An 11,464-nucleotide genomic window follows, 5' to 3' on the forward strand; every position below is an offset into this window, starting at 1 on the left:
TGTCATACCCTGCTCTTCCTGAGCACGTGGAAGTGAGGAGCAAACTTGAAAACAACAACCTTGCAATTTAAACATGGCTGTAGCAATTTGCATATAGTACCCATTCATCCAGAACTGTTGCATGTTACCTTTATTTTTTAAGACTGCTGCAAGTTTTAGCACAGGTGTTTCATAAACACAGTTTTGAGCAGCACTTCATATAATTTTTTTTTTATATATTTCTTTTCAAGGGCCAAATCAGTCCCAGATTCAGTTGGGCAAAGTCAAGTTCCAAAATTTGACAGAGCAGAGTTCAGCCATTAAGTGTGTGGGGCACTGCCAGTAGGCAAGGGTCCTCCCTCCAAACCCATTGGTCTGGGACTTCAGATATTTCCCAAAATCCAAGCAGGCATCCTACATGCAAGCCCCAGGTCCAGATGCTTGGGGTGCAGATGTCCCTAGTCTTGCTTGCTTGATCTTAGTCAAAAAACTGAATCATGGTATCTCCTGTGCCAAGTAAACAATGTGTGGTCTTAGTCCACATCCAAAAAGCTCATGATGTACCCCATAGTTCACTGCACAGCATTTCAAGTCATGGTGAGCCATAACATTGCACACCCAGAATCCCTCTGTTGTGCCCTGTCTCAGCCTGGCACATATGATTAGTGTGGCCCCACCCTCCAAGTTGGCCCCACAGCTCAGCACTGCTCAATATGTGTTTACTCCAGATACACCCCACACAAAGGATCCAAGTGCTAATCAGCCCCCACTCATGACTGGAACTGGGTGTTCTTGTCCTGGGATGCCCCAAAAACTTATATGCAAATGAGGCACAGGGCAACCTGGTACAGCTTTACCTCAAGTTGGGGCAACACTTATCGTATGCTGAGAGGAGGCAACAGAGAGCAATGCTGTAGCTCACCATGACTTGGGAAAGAGTCAGCGGTGAGGGGAACTGCATTTAATGGGCACTACTGTTTGTCTTATTCAGACGGGTTATATTAACATATAGTAGGTTCCCAATCATGCTTGCCTGGCAGGAGAGATCCCATGATCCTCTCAGTCAATCAAGTGTAGTTATAGGGTGAGGTCTGTCCCTTGCACTCTGGGCAGGCTGACCCCTGCAAGCTTCCCCAAATGCAGGAAACTCAACTGAACAATTTTGTGGTAATGGGGTACTTCATTCCCACTTTCCCCATGGCTTGCTCCTCGACCTTTTAGCTTGGAACAGGCAAAACTAGGGAGCATCCAAACCTCAAGGCCTCTGGGTTGGGGGCTTGTACATAGGATGCCTGCCATGTATTTGGGCAGTTATCTGAAGCTCCAGACCAATGGGTCTGAGAGGGAAGATATTTTCCCAGTGGTAGAACCATACAGATTTGAACTGACTCTGCTCAGTTGAAATTTGGAACTTGGGCTTTTCCCAGTAGAATTCAGAATGGATTTGGCCCTTAAAATGAAATAAAAAAACAAACCCAGCATATTTGCCCAATGTGGGCCATGTGTTTTATAGCCATACTCAGTTGGCTGCATTTCATCAACTTCATAGCTGGTTTCCATTGCTGAGCAAATGCTATTTTGGCAGCAGTTTAATTACAGACAATGTATTCAGTGATATTTCTTTCTATGTGATATATAAGACCAGGGCTTTTTTTTCCCTATACCAATCGGGGGGGAAAGTATCTTGTCTTGGGATCAAATAAATATGGTAATGCAACTAAACAGTGTTAGGAAATTAGGTGTTTTATTTCACTTCCTTTGTAACGGTGTATGCCAAGTGACTAAGACTATGTATGCCAACATTTATTTCTTCCACTTATAGTGAGGTAAAACTAAAAATAGGAATGTTTAAAGGATATGTAAATTTAAACTAAGACATCCTCTGCTGAAAAAGAATCAGGTATCCTTTGAGAGATACTGTTTCAAGATTATTAGCACTGACACACAGTTCAGCCAAATCTTATTGCACCACTAAAAAATATTCTTCCTGCAACTGTATCTATGTCTAAATCATAACAAAGACATTGTTCAATGAAGCAGCAGGCCTATTTATTTTGGTCTAATTATCATATTTATAAAATACTAACTGATAATGCTACTATCTTTAAAACCAGTATTGTGTCCTTGACCTTACAGTTATATCCTGAAAACCTCCTAATTGAATTGCTTCAATTATGATGTGCCAATACCACCAAAAGGTTCCGTGGTGTTTTACTTGGCCTAGGGTAATTGCATGGAAAGAATCATTAAGATTTGCTGTCTCCAGAGTACTCGGGAAAGGGAACGGGAGAAAAGTTTAGGCTCACTCCAAAATATTGTTAAAGGACCAGTTAGAAGTTATTCTAATGCAAACTGAGTAACATATTTCTTTCTGGTTTCTTAGAACATTCATCCTCTACTCTGATATTGCATGTTCCACATTTGGTCCCATTGCATTGTTTTGTTCACGTCTCGCATCGCTAGATTGAGAACCACCTCCTGGCTCCTGCCCTGGCTGTGTTGCTATATTCTGGTGACATAGAGAAGCCACAGATCTGGCAGATCCAGTGTCCTGGGAATCCCTCCTCCCTAACATATTAAGGCTGTGTTCATAAAGAAAGTTATCTGCCACCCACGCTTCTCAAAACCCATGTGGGATCTCACCAAGGATCTTTATGCTATTAATACGCTAAGGGAAAACCCAGCCACAGCTTTCCTACAGTTTTCTTTTTTAGGTAGCAGTTTACCATATTCTATATACATTTTGTATTATTACTTGTTAAATACACAGCTGTGTGAGATTCCCATTCAGTTCCTTTCCCTTTGGGTCTGTGTGTTATTGGATGAGGTGATGCATAAATGGACTGGACTCCTGAGGTCAAGCCCATATATTTTAGGTCCCAACATAGGATCTTATCCTGCTTCTGCTCAAGGGCCTGAGATCTTTGCATTTTTTTTACAATTGAATTAACTGTGATGGTAGCAGGATTGATCCATGATCTGCTGCCAGGCAGGATGCTAATTGCTGGCAAGCTGTAAGAAACATAAAGGTAGTGACACAAGCCAGCAAAGCAAGCCAATTCCGATTCAGTTTGGCAATGCCTTCTGTGCTTCTTCCACTTCCCTGCATATTTCGGTACTCGCGTACCATTGCATGAAGTTACATACTGTAGGTGTCTGAAAATGTACTGCTAGGTACAATGAAACTGTGCCAAGCATCTCTTCAGATTTAATGCCTGCTTTCATCCTTATGCCCCATTATCTTATATCTGTCTTCTACATGGCAGGTCCAACCAACAACAGATGTTTGGTTTTTTTTATATGTTTCTAGAACTAGGTTATCGCTATCATAATAAGCTCATTAGCAATAGTGGCTAGGAAAAATCCAGACTTGGCCTTCAGCTTTCACCACCAGACCCTGATGGTCTTCCTCCCTGTCTACGGTGGTGTCCATTTATTCAGTTTACACAGCATCCCATCAGGCTGCAGTCTGGGATAACTGTCAGCTCTCCCATCTGTGTTCTGTTAGTACATGCTTCTGCTAGAAGGTTTTGTTTGTGTATCCTAAGATCTACATGCAGTGACTCCCATTTTCCTGGCTACACTGAGACTCATTTGCCTTGCATCTCTTACCTTGTGTGTAGCTGTAAATGGTGTTTGCAGATTAATTAATTTGGAGATCAGTTGAATAATGCTTAGCTAATTTTCTACATCATATATGCTTAAAAGCTACTACTGATTACCCACCTACCCTCTTATTTTCATTCTACGTGTATACAGCATCTCACTGTTTTCTTTGTTTCTGGGAAATTAGTGTTTCAGAAAGGACGGGCCATAGACACAGGAGAAGTTGAGATTGGAGCCCAAGTTATGCAGACCATCCCACCAGGTTTATTCTGGCGTTTTCAAATTACTATCCATCACCCAGTGTACCTGAAATTTAACATTTCACTGGCAAAGGACTCTCTGCTGGGAATTTATGGCAGAAGAAACATTCCACCCACTCACACTCAGGTAATTAATAATAATAATACTTAGCAATTCTATTGTGCTTTACATTTTCAAAGACCTCTGTGGATATTAATGTTCAGAACATGATTACAAAGCCAGGAAGGGATGCTTAGATGTAAATATTAACCTTTATCCATTTTTCCCTCCCTTCTAATGGTCCAATTGCAATCCAAGACTAGGCACAAAGAGTGGATAGCAACAGGGCTGTTAGCAATACTAAATACCTCTATGCAAATTAGGAGGAGACAATTCAGGATACTACTGCTATCTCAGCAGGATACTACCACTGCTTTGTACAGCCATAGAGCTGGCCAGACACCAAGGGCAGGCATCCCCTGGTTCATCTTTCAGGTCAGCACGGTGTGACAGCTATAGATAAAAGAAAAAAAGCTTCAGTCTTTTTTGCAGCTGAGTTCCCAGTAATTACTTAACTTCGTGTTAAAATGATATGCAAGTTCTAACTTTTAATCATAGAATAAGTTGTGAATGTTTACTCCTAGTAAGTTTTGAGAAGGAAATCTAGCTAATACTTTTCATATTGAGAGATTTTCCTGTCTGCCATATTTGGAGCATTAAATGAATGTTTCTGAAGTTTAATGAGACGCTATCTGAGTTATGATGGAGCAGGATCACAGGTCAGGGGAATATCTAAACATTGTTAATGCTCTCCTGAAATCTTGTAGTAGGTCCATGAGAATTTTAGTCTTGGGACGATAACTACTCATAGCTCCTATGGCCTTTTCTGAAGTTGTAACTGTTCAGCATCCTTAAAATATCAGACATCGCAGGTATCTACAGATACTCCCAATATTTTGTGTTTTCATTAAATGGATTGGTTTGGGGGTTTAAAAAAAAATGGCTGTCGTTTTTTCAACTGCGTTGAAGGCCTGATCCAGCACCCTTAGAAATCAACTGACCCTGGCCTTATAGGTCAGTTAGCAGCTCCAATAAATATTGCAAGTTTTTCCATATCAAGCTATATATTTTTATGTGTATTAGTAAAATCAACCACAAAGAAAAAGGGAAAGTGTATGTATTCAGTATTTACTAAGGCCAAATGTCTTTGTATCTCAGTGTCAAAACTTCAACTCCTAAATCTTCATGCTGGCACCTCAATCTTGTGGATGTCTAACATAGGCACTGAAGTTTAAACATTTTACAAAGTTGTAATTACAAAGATGTAATTTTGGAGTCAATTTAAAGGAATAAGTTTGGATTCAAACTGCTACAATATGAAGAGTAAGATCTCATCCTAAATCTCTGATCAGTAATTACTCCTTGTACAGAATGAAGAATTGAAGCTTAATAGCCAAGGTTGTACAACTCGCCTATTGGTGAATGCTCAGTCAAACAGCCCCTTGGAGAGTTACACTGTCTAACCCTTTTTGATTGAGACATGCATAGTAACTTTGCCTGGTTTACAACACTATAAAAATAGTCTAGTTAAGATAATTTTTTCCATTATTATTTCAGTTTGATTTTGTAAAACTGATGGATGGAAAACAGTTAATTAAACAAGAGCCAAGGAACTCAGAGGAGTCTCAGCATGCGCCTAGGAATCTGATCTTAACCTCACTGCAAGAGACAGGTTTCATTGAATATATGGATCAGGGGGTTTGGCACATGGCATTTTACAATGATGGAAAGAAAATGGAGCAAGTATTTGTGCTAACTACAGCAATTGGTAAGAACAATTATGCTGCCATTCTTATTCACATTCTTGTATTTAAAAACTGCATTTGAAAAAGACTTTTTGAGCCTAAATCTAATCTGACATGGACAGATTTTACTGAGCTATGATTTGATTGCCTTCAGAGGAGATACTTCTGCTTTACTTAGGCATAAGAAAAGAATCAGGCATTAGGGGTGTGCAAAGCGGGCAGTATTTGATTCTGACTCGGCCCGATTGAGGGAACAGTGATTTGATTTGGTGATTCGGGTCACTGTCCCAATTCAGTTTGGCTTAATCTGAATCTGAGGATTCGTTTCTGATTTGGAGAACGAGCGATTCGGCCATAGACACAGCTTTATATGTTTTTCTACGTACCTGAAGGTACCGGGTGTGGCTCGTGAATGCTGAGATGTTGGGACGGATGGAGCATCCCACAGGAGCATGAGGGAGAAGTGGACCGGAAGTACTTGGTGATTGGCTGCAGGGGAACCCTGGCTGCCCACCCCCCCTCCCCCCCCATCCCAGGAGGCACCAGTCACCGAGCCACAGGGCTGGGGTGGTCCCCCACCCAAATCGTCAAATCTGCCCGAATCGATTCGGAGGCTTCCGATTCAATTCAGAGAAATGAATGGGTCTCCTGATTTCGATTCAGAGATTTGGCCACTGAATCAGGCTGAATCTCCCCCAAATCAAATCAGCAACCGAAGCTTTGCACAGCCCTATTAGACATTCCTATATTTAAAAAATTGACATTATCAGGTAATTAAGTAGGTAATTAATGAATGACATCTCTTAATATCAGTATAAAAGTAGTGTTGAATGCATGAGTACCTTCTGGTGATCTATTGGCAGAAATTAAAAGGGGAAAATTTGCACAAGCTTTTTTATGCAGGATCTGTACTGCCTGAGAAATATCTGTGATCTTGGTTCTCCTTCTCTCTCTCGAGGCAGAAAAGATAGAAGTCAGCTTTTGCACATTTTGGGTGAGGAAAGAAATATCTACCTGCTACAGGAGGCTCCTGCTGTGACCTCTTGGTGAATCAAACCTTTTGGGGGGCTTAATATTTTCCTGGCTCTGAATATTGCTGCTGGGAAGTTGTAACAAACAGTATTTGTTACAACTTTAATTTATGGCCAAGTGCTTTGGAATTTATGGCATTCTTTGTTTGCTGTAAGACTTTAACCACTTTGCCCTTTAGGTAACCTGTTCAGCCATATGTTTAGCAAGATGTCTTTACTAGTAATGGACATACCATCTGCTCTCTCTAACAATTAAATTCTATTTTTACTCGATGCTAAAGACCTTGATGTATGGGACAATGGAGAGTGCCATTCAAACAAAGATGATCAAGGACTTGCCTCAAACTAATCAAAAAGGCAGTGAGGAATTGCAGGGGGAATTTCCTCATGAAATAAGCTGACACTTCGTATGTTTGGAATGGAAAGAGAGTCTCTTACAAGGAGAAGAGACACAATTATGTAATCTTTCATGTCCAATAGACCCATAATTTAGTATTAAAGGAGTTTGCCCTGCATTCTTCCATCTCCGGGAAAGCTGAAGGTGAATTTTGCTTCTGCTTGGAGGCAAAAGGCTAGGTGGAGGGGGAAAAAAAAATATTTATTTAATAGATTGATATCCCACCCTCCCCAAAAGATGCTCAGGGAGGCTGACATGTTGCTGACCCATTTGAAATTATGTGAACTATTTAACTTCTACCAACTCTGAACTCTTTCCTACTCTTATACTTCTCCCTGATTATCCTCCAAAATCCTGGCATCTTCGTATAGGTGGTTTGAATTAGGCTTCTGGCCCAGTCTTCTTCTCCGCAAGCTCAGACGAAGTATGTAGATCGAGATTCACAGCTAGTTCATTCCTCTACAAAAGAAATAAACAAATGCACCAATCTGGTGCCCACAAACCCTGGGAAAGTCCAGAACTGATCTCAGCTTTGCAGGTTGGGTTGGACACTAGCTTCTCTTGCTGTCCCAGTACTGTGTTTGCACCAATATCTTCCTTAGCAATGCCCATGAAACATAGACTCAGAGGAGTCCATACAACCTGGCTGCTTTATCTTCATATGCAGCACCGACTTTGCCAGAATTCTTGTTGACTACCTGTTGAAGGCAACTCTAGCCAGGCTTTTACAATGAGTTTACTGAGAGACCCTAATGTCAGTGGAAGACTTGGACTTAAAGTAGCTTCCGTAACTTGTGAAAAGGCCTATCGTCTGTACTGCAGAGGAACTGAGTTAATATTTAATTTAAATATCAACAGTTGTGTATATATTTTGAGTTTAAAAGTAGACTTAGTTCATTACATAGGGCTGCATTGCTTAATGGTGAAAGCTGCAGTGGACAGAGTCTCTTCCTGAAAGAGCATCAGGCTGTTCTTCTACCTCTCCAACAGAATTTCTACTTGGGCAAGTGTGTCCCATCTTCAGGAGCCCTTCTTGTGGTGAGGTCAAAGGCCCTTTTATATCTCTCATTATTCCCTATCACCAGCCAGTAGCCCTTGTGCTCACTTCTTCTGCTGAACTCAAATTCCCTCATTTTAGAGACTACCATCCATAGTCTGCTACCCTTCAATGTTCTGGGAAGGGCCCTACAGGGCTCCGCCGTGCTTAATTTAGGTTTGCTCTCGCAGTGGCAGCCTCATGTTTGCACGGCTGCATACAGTTCACAGCGTGATCATGTATTGTTTTTAAGCTGCTGTGTAAGTTGAAATACTTTGTAAAATGTGGATTTATATAACGAAATATTAATCTGTGAATGGACACAGAACAGATCTGTAATCTGTAGGGACTTCTTTCCCAGAGCTAAAAGATGGAACGAGCTCCAAACTTTAAATCTACGTTTAAAAGAAATGTACTTGTGGAGACAGATCTGGGTACTGCTTTAGTGAAAAGACCTTGGTCGTGTCACATTTTGCTAGTCATATACCTTGCACATTAAACTATACTTTATTCCTGTTTTACACAAGAGTTAATCCATCTCCTCAAAATAATTAGCCAGACACTTCAATGAACACTTCCTCCATGGAAAGTTTTTTCTGCTATAAACAGATTTGAAACAAATTAGTAAAACAACAAAGGAAAGATTCACAAGTGATTCTCGACAGATACTTAGGTTCTTCTTTCTAATGTTTTTAATGGTGATGAATTTAACATGAACACTTACTTTAAAAGCTTTCCTTTGTAACATAAATGCTGCACTTGTTACATCTAAGCTGTCAAGACAAAAGCTAATATTTGTAAGTTGCTGAAAGAAACTTTGTTTTATGCTGTCTACGCCTGAAAATGAGCAACTTGCTGTTTCGGTGCATGTTTGTTTCTTGAGAGAGGTCCTGCAAAGCATGTTGCCGGAAGAGCTATTCATTTCAAATGTCAGCTCATTCTTTTTGTATTTATTCTTTTCTGTATGAATAGAAATCATGGATGATTGCTCTACTAATTGCAATGGGAATGGAGAATGCATCTCAGGTCACTGCCACTGTTTCCCAGGATTCCTTGGTCCTGACTGTGCAAAAGGTAATCTTCTGTACATCGATTCAAAGTACATGACAACTACTCTTGAAAATGAGCTGAGCACCTATATTGGATGTCACGCTGATATCACAAGAGCCCTAAAGCCCTTTCTTCAGCCAGAGCAGAGACAGCACAGAAACACGCTGCAATTTTCTTCAACTGCAACCATTGTGAAGTGCTTTGCCCTCATTCCTGCCCCACGTCCCACCAAACACATGCACACGCACACACAAATACAAATATATGATTCCTAGGATCCATTGTTTCTCCCACGCTTGCCTTTTCGCTGGCCACCCTGTAATGGAAGGTCTCAGACTCTTAAGTAGCATGAGATCTAGTATTTAGTTTATTGTTGTTTAAAACTGACTAGGAAAATTGTCTGGCTTCAGCATAATAACAGGTGTCAAGCTACTACTTCTGTGGCATTATTATTGGGATTGGGAGTGAAAAGAAAAATCTAAAGAAATATAAAAATGGGAGTGGAAAGGGATTTTTTTTCGCCACAATCCTAAATATCACCTGCTATTTTAAGGTTTCAGAGTTAGAGAAAGAGAGAATATTGGTTCACTACAAAAATTAAGAGTGAACCATCTGTATTTCATATAAATGGCTATGAGAATTGGATAAGGAATTGAGTACCGTTAACATGTCACGCTGATATCACAAGAGCCCTAAAGCCCTTTCTTCAGCCGGAGCAGAGACAGCACAGAAACGCACTGCAATTTCCTTATTCATTGTCCAAGTATGTGTTTGGAGATCCTCAAATCTATTTTACTCATCTCTCAAATCTAATCTTTACATTATAGTTTGAGGATCGGTTGTGTAATGGGTTGTACAAAGGCTTTCGTCCAGATTGTTAATGTATCTCCAAAGCAGTAGTGACCAAACCTTCAATAATCTTAAGGTCGTTCAGTGGTATAAAGGAAATAATATGATAATAATAATAAGGAAGAGATAATAATGTCCCATTTTGGTTCACATCTAACAGGTTTTAACATCACAGAACCCATACCTTCGGTTATCACTAGCATGTATCATTGTACAAAGTCTTAGTAAAGAGACCACAGTAACCATAGCCAGAGGGACTGATCTTTGTCTCTACAGCTGTTCCTGTTAGGTCAGAGTTAAGGGATTAGTGCAGCACAGTGGGGAAGCTCATACCCTTGTGAAACATGCTTGTTGACAGAGCGTTCGTATTCCATTTTTTGGTCTTTCATAACCATTAAACTCTATTGCAAAAATGTAATATTATATACCAAATAATGATAGATGTGTAATGGATGTTCATCTTTAGACTCGTGCCCCGTGCTGTGCAGTGGAAATGGGGAATATGAGAAAGGTCACTGTGTATGCCGGAATGGATGGAAAGGAGCAGAGTGTGATGTTCCAGAAGAGCAATGTATTGATCCGACCTGCTTTGGCCATGGTACTTGTATCATGGGAGTCTGCATCTGTGTCCCAGGATACAAAGGAGAAATTTGTGAAGAAGGTTTGTGCCAATTTTGCTGGTTTTTAAAGTTTTTGTATATTATTAATATTAAATATTATATATCATTGATATTTTTGTTAGTGTTAAAGTTATTGGATATTATTTTTACGCTATTTAGTTATTGTAGTGGTCTACTGGCAACTCAGGATTCCTGGCTCAAGAAGGATCTCAGATCTCTCTTTCCTTGGGATGCCAGCTAACTCTTGGTAGCCAGGTCTTAGTGGCAGCAGGCTCTGCCCCTTTCTTCTTTCATTTGATAGGCATTATCCCTTCGTCTTATGAAGACACAATGAGTCTGCCTGTCTGTGCCTCTACCACTCTGTCTGTAGCTAGACTGGCTGTTTTCCTCACTCTCCCCAAAAGGACTTACTGATTTTCTTTCTGCCTCTGAATTGAAGGAGCAGACACATAATTAAAAAAAAACCCTCTAGATCGCTCTAAGGACATGTCCAGATGAGCGTGAACATTTTTTTTCCCTGGGGACAAGTAGCAGCAGCACACCTTGTGCCGCTGCTACTTGTTCCCGGGGAACGCCCATGCCACACATACTCTGGCATGGGGCAGGTTAACCCGGGTGGGGTAGTTTAGGCTGGGGCAGGAACTGTGCTGGAGTTCTGGAGGCTCCTGGGGCTGCAGCCACAGAAGGAAGCCTGGATGGCAGCTGGAGCGTGGCTCCTGACAGCCAGGTTACAGTTTTGAGCGGTGCATACTACCACCACATGTGCCATCCCACTTCTTGGCATGTGTTTTTTTTTGACCCAAGGATCTCCCAGGGTCAGCCCCCCCCCCCCCCCCCCCCCCCCGCGCCCG

General features: G+C 41.1%; 1 protein-coding gene across 2 annotated transcripts in view; it reads left to right on the plus strand.

Moving 5' to 3' along the window:
- The window catches only part of TENM1 (teneurin transmembrane protein 1), a 490,026-nt gene that overhangs the window by 225,962 nt on the left and 252,600 nt on the right, over positions 1 to 11,464 (plus strand). For both annotated transcript variants that reach the window (XM_019521566.1, XM_019521567.1), the window contains 4 exons: positions 3,773 to 3,972; positions 5,443 to 5,653; positions 9,067 to 9,168; positions 10,460 to 10,654. In XM_019521566.1, the coding sequence (XP_019377111.1) occupies positions 3,773 to 3,972; positions 5,443 to 5,653; positions 9,067 to 9,168; positions 10,460 to 10,654 (708 nt within the window). The remainder of the gene's footprint in view (positions 1 to 3,772; positions 3,973 to 5,442; positions 5,654 to 9,066; positions 9,169 to 10,459; positions 10,655 to 11,464) is intronic.

Source organism: Gavialis gangeticus, unplaced genomic scaffold (assembly GCF_001723915.1).
Source record: "Gavialis gangeticus isolate Ggan-Ray unplaced genomic scaffold, GavGan_comp1, whole genome shotgun sequence".
In the NCBI taxonomy this organism is placed as follows: Eukaryota; Metazoa; Chordata; order Crocodylia; family Gavialidae; genus Gavialis; species Gavialis gangeticus.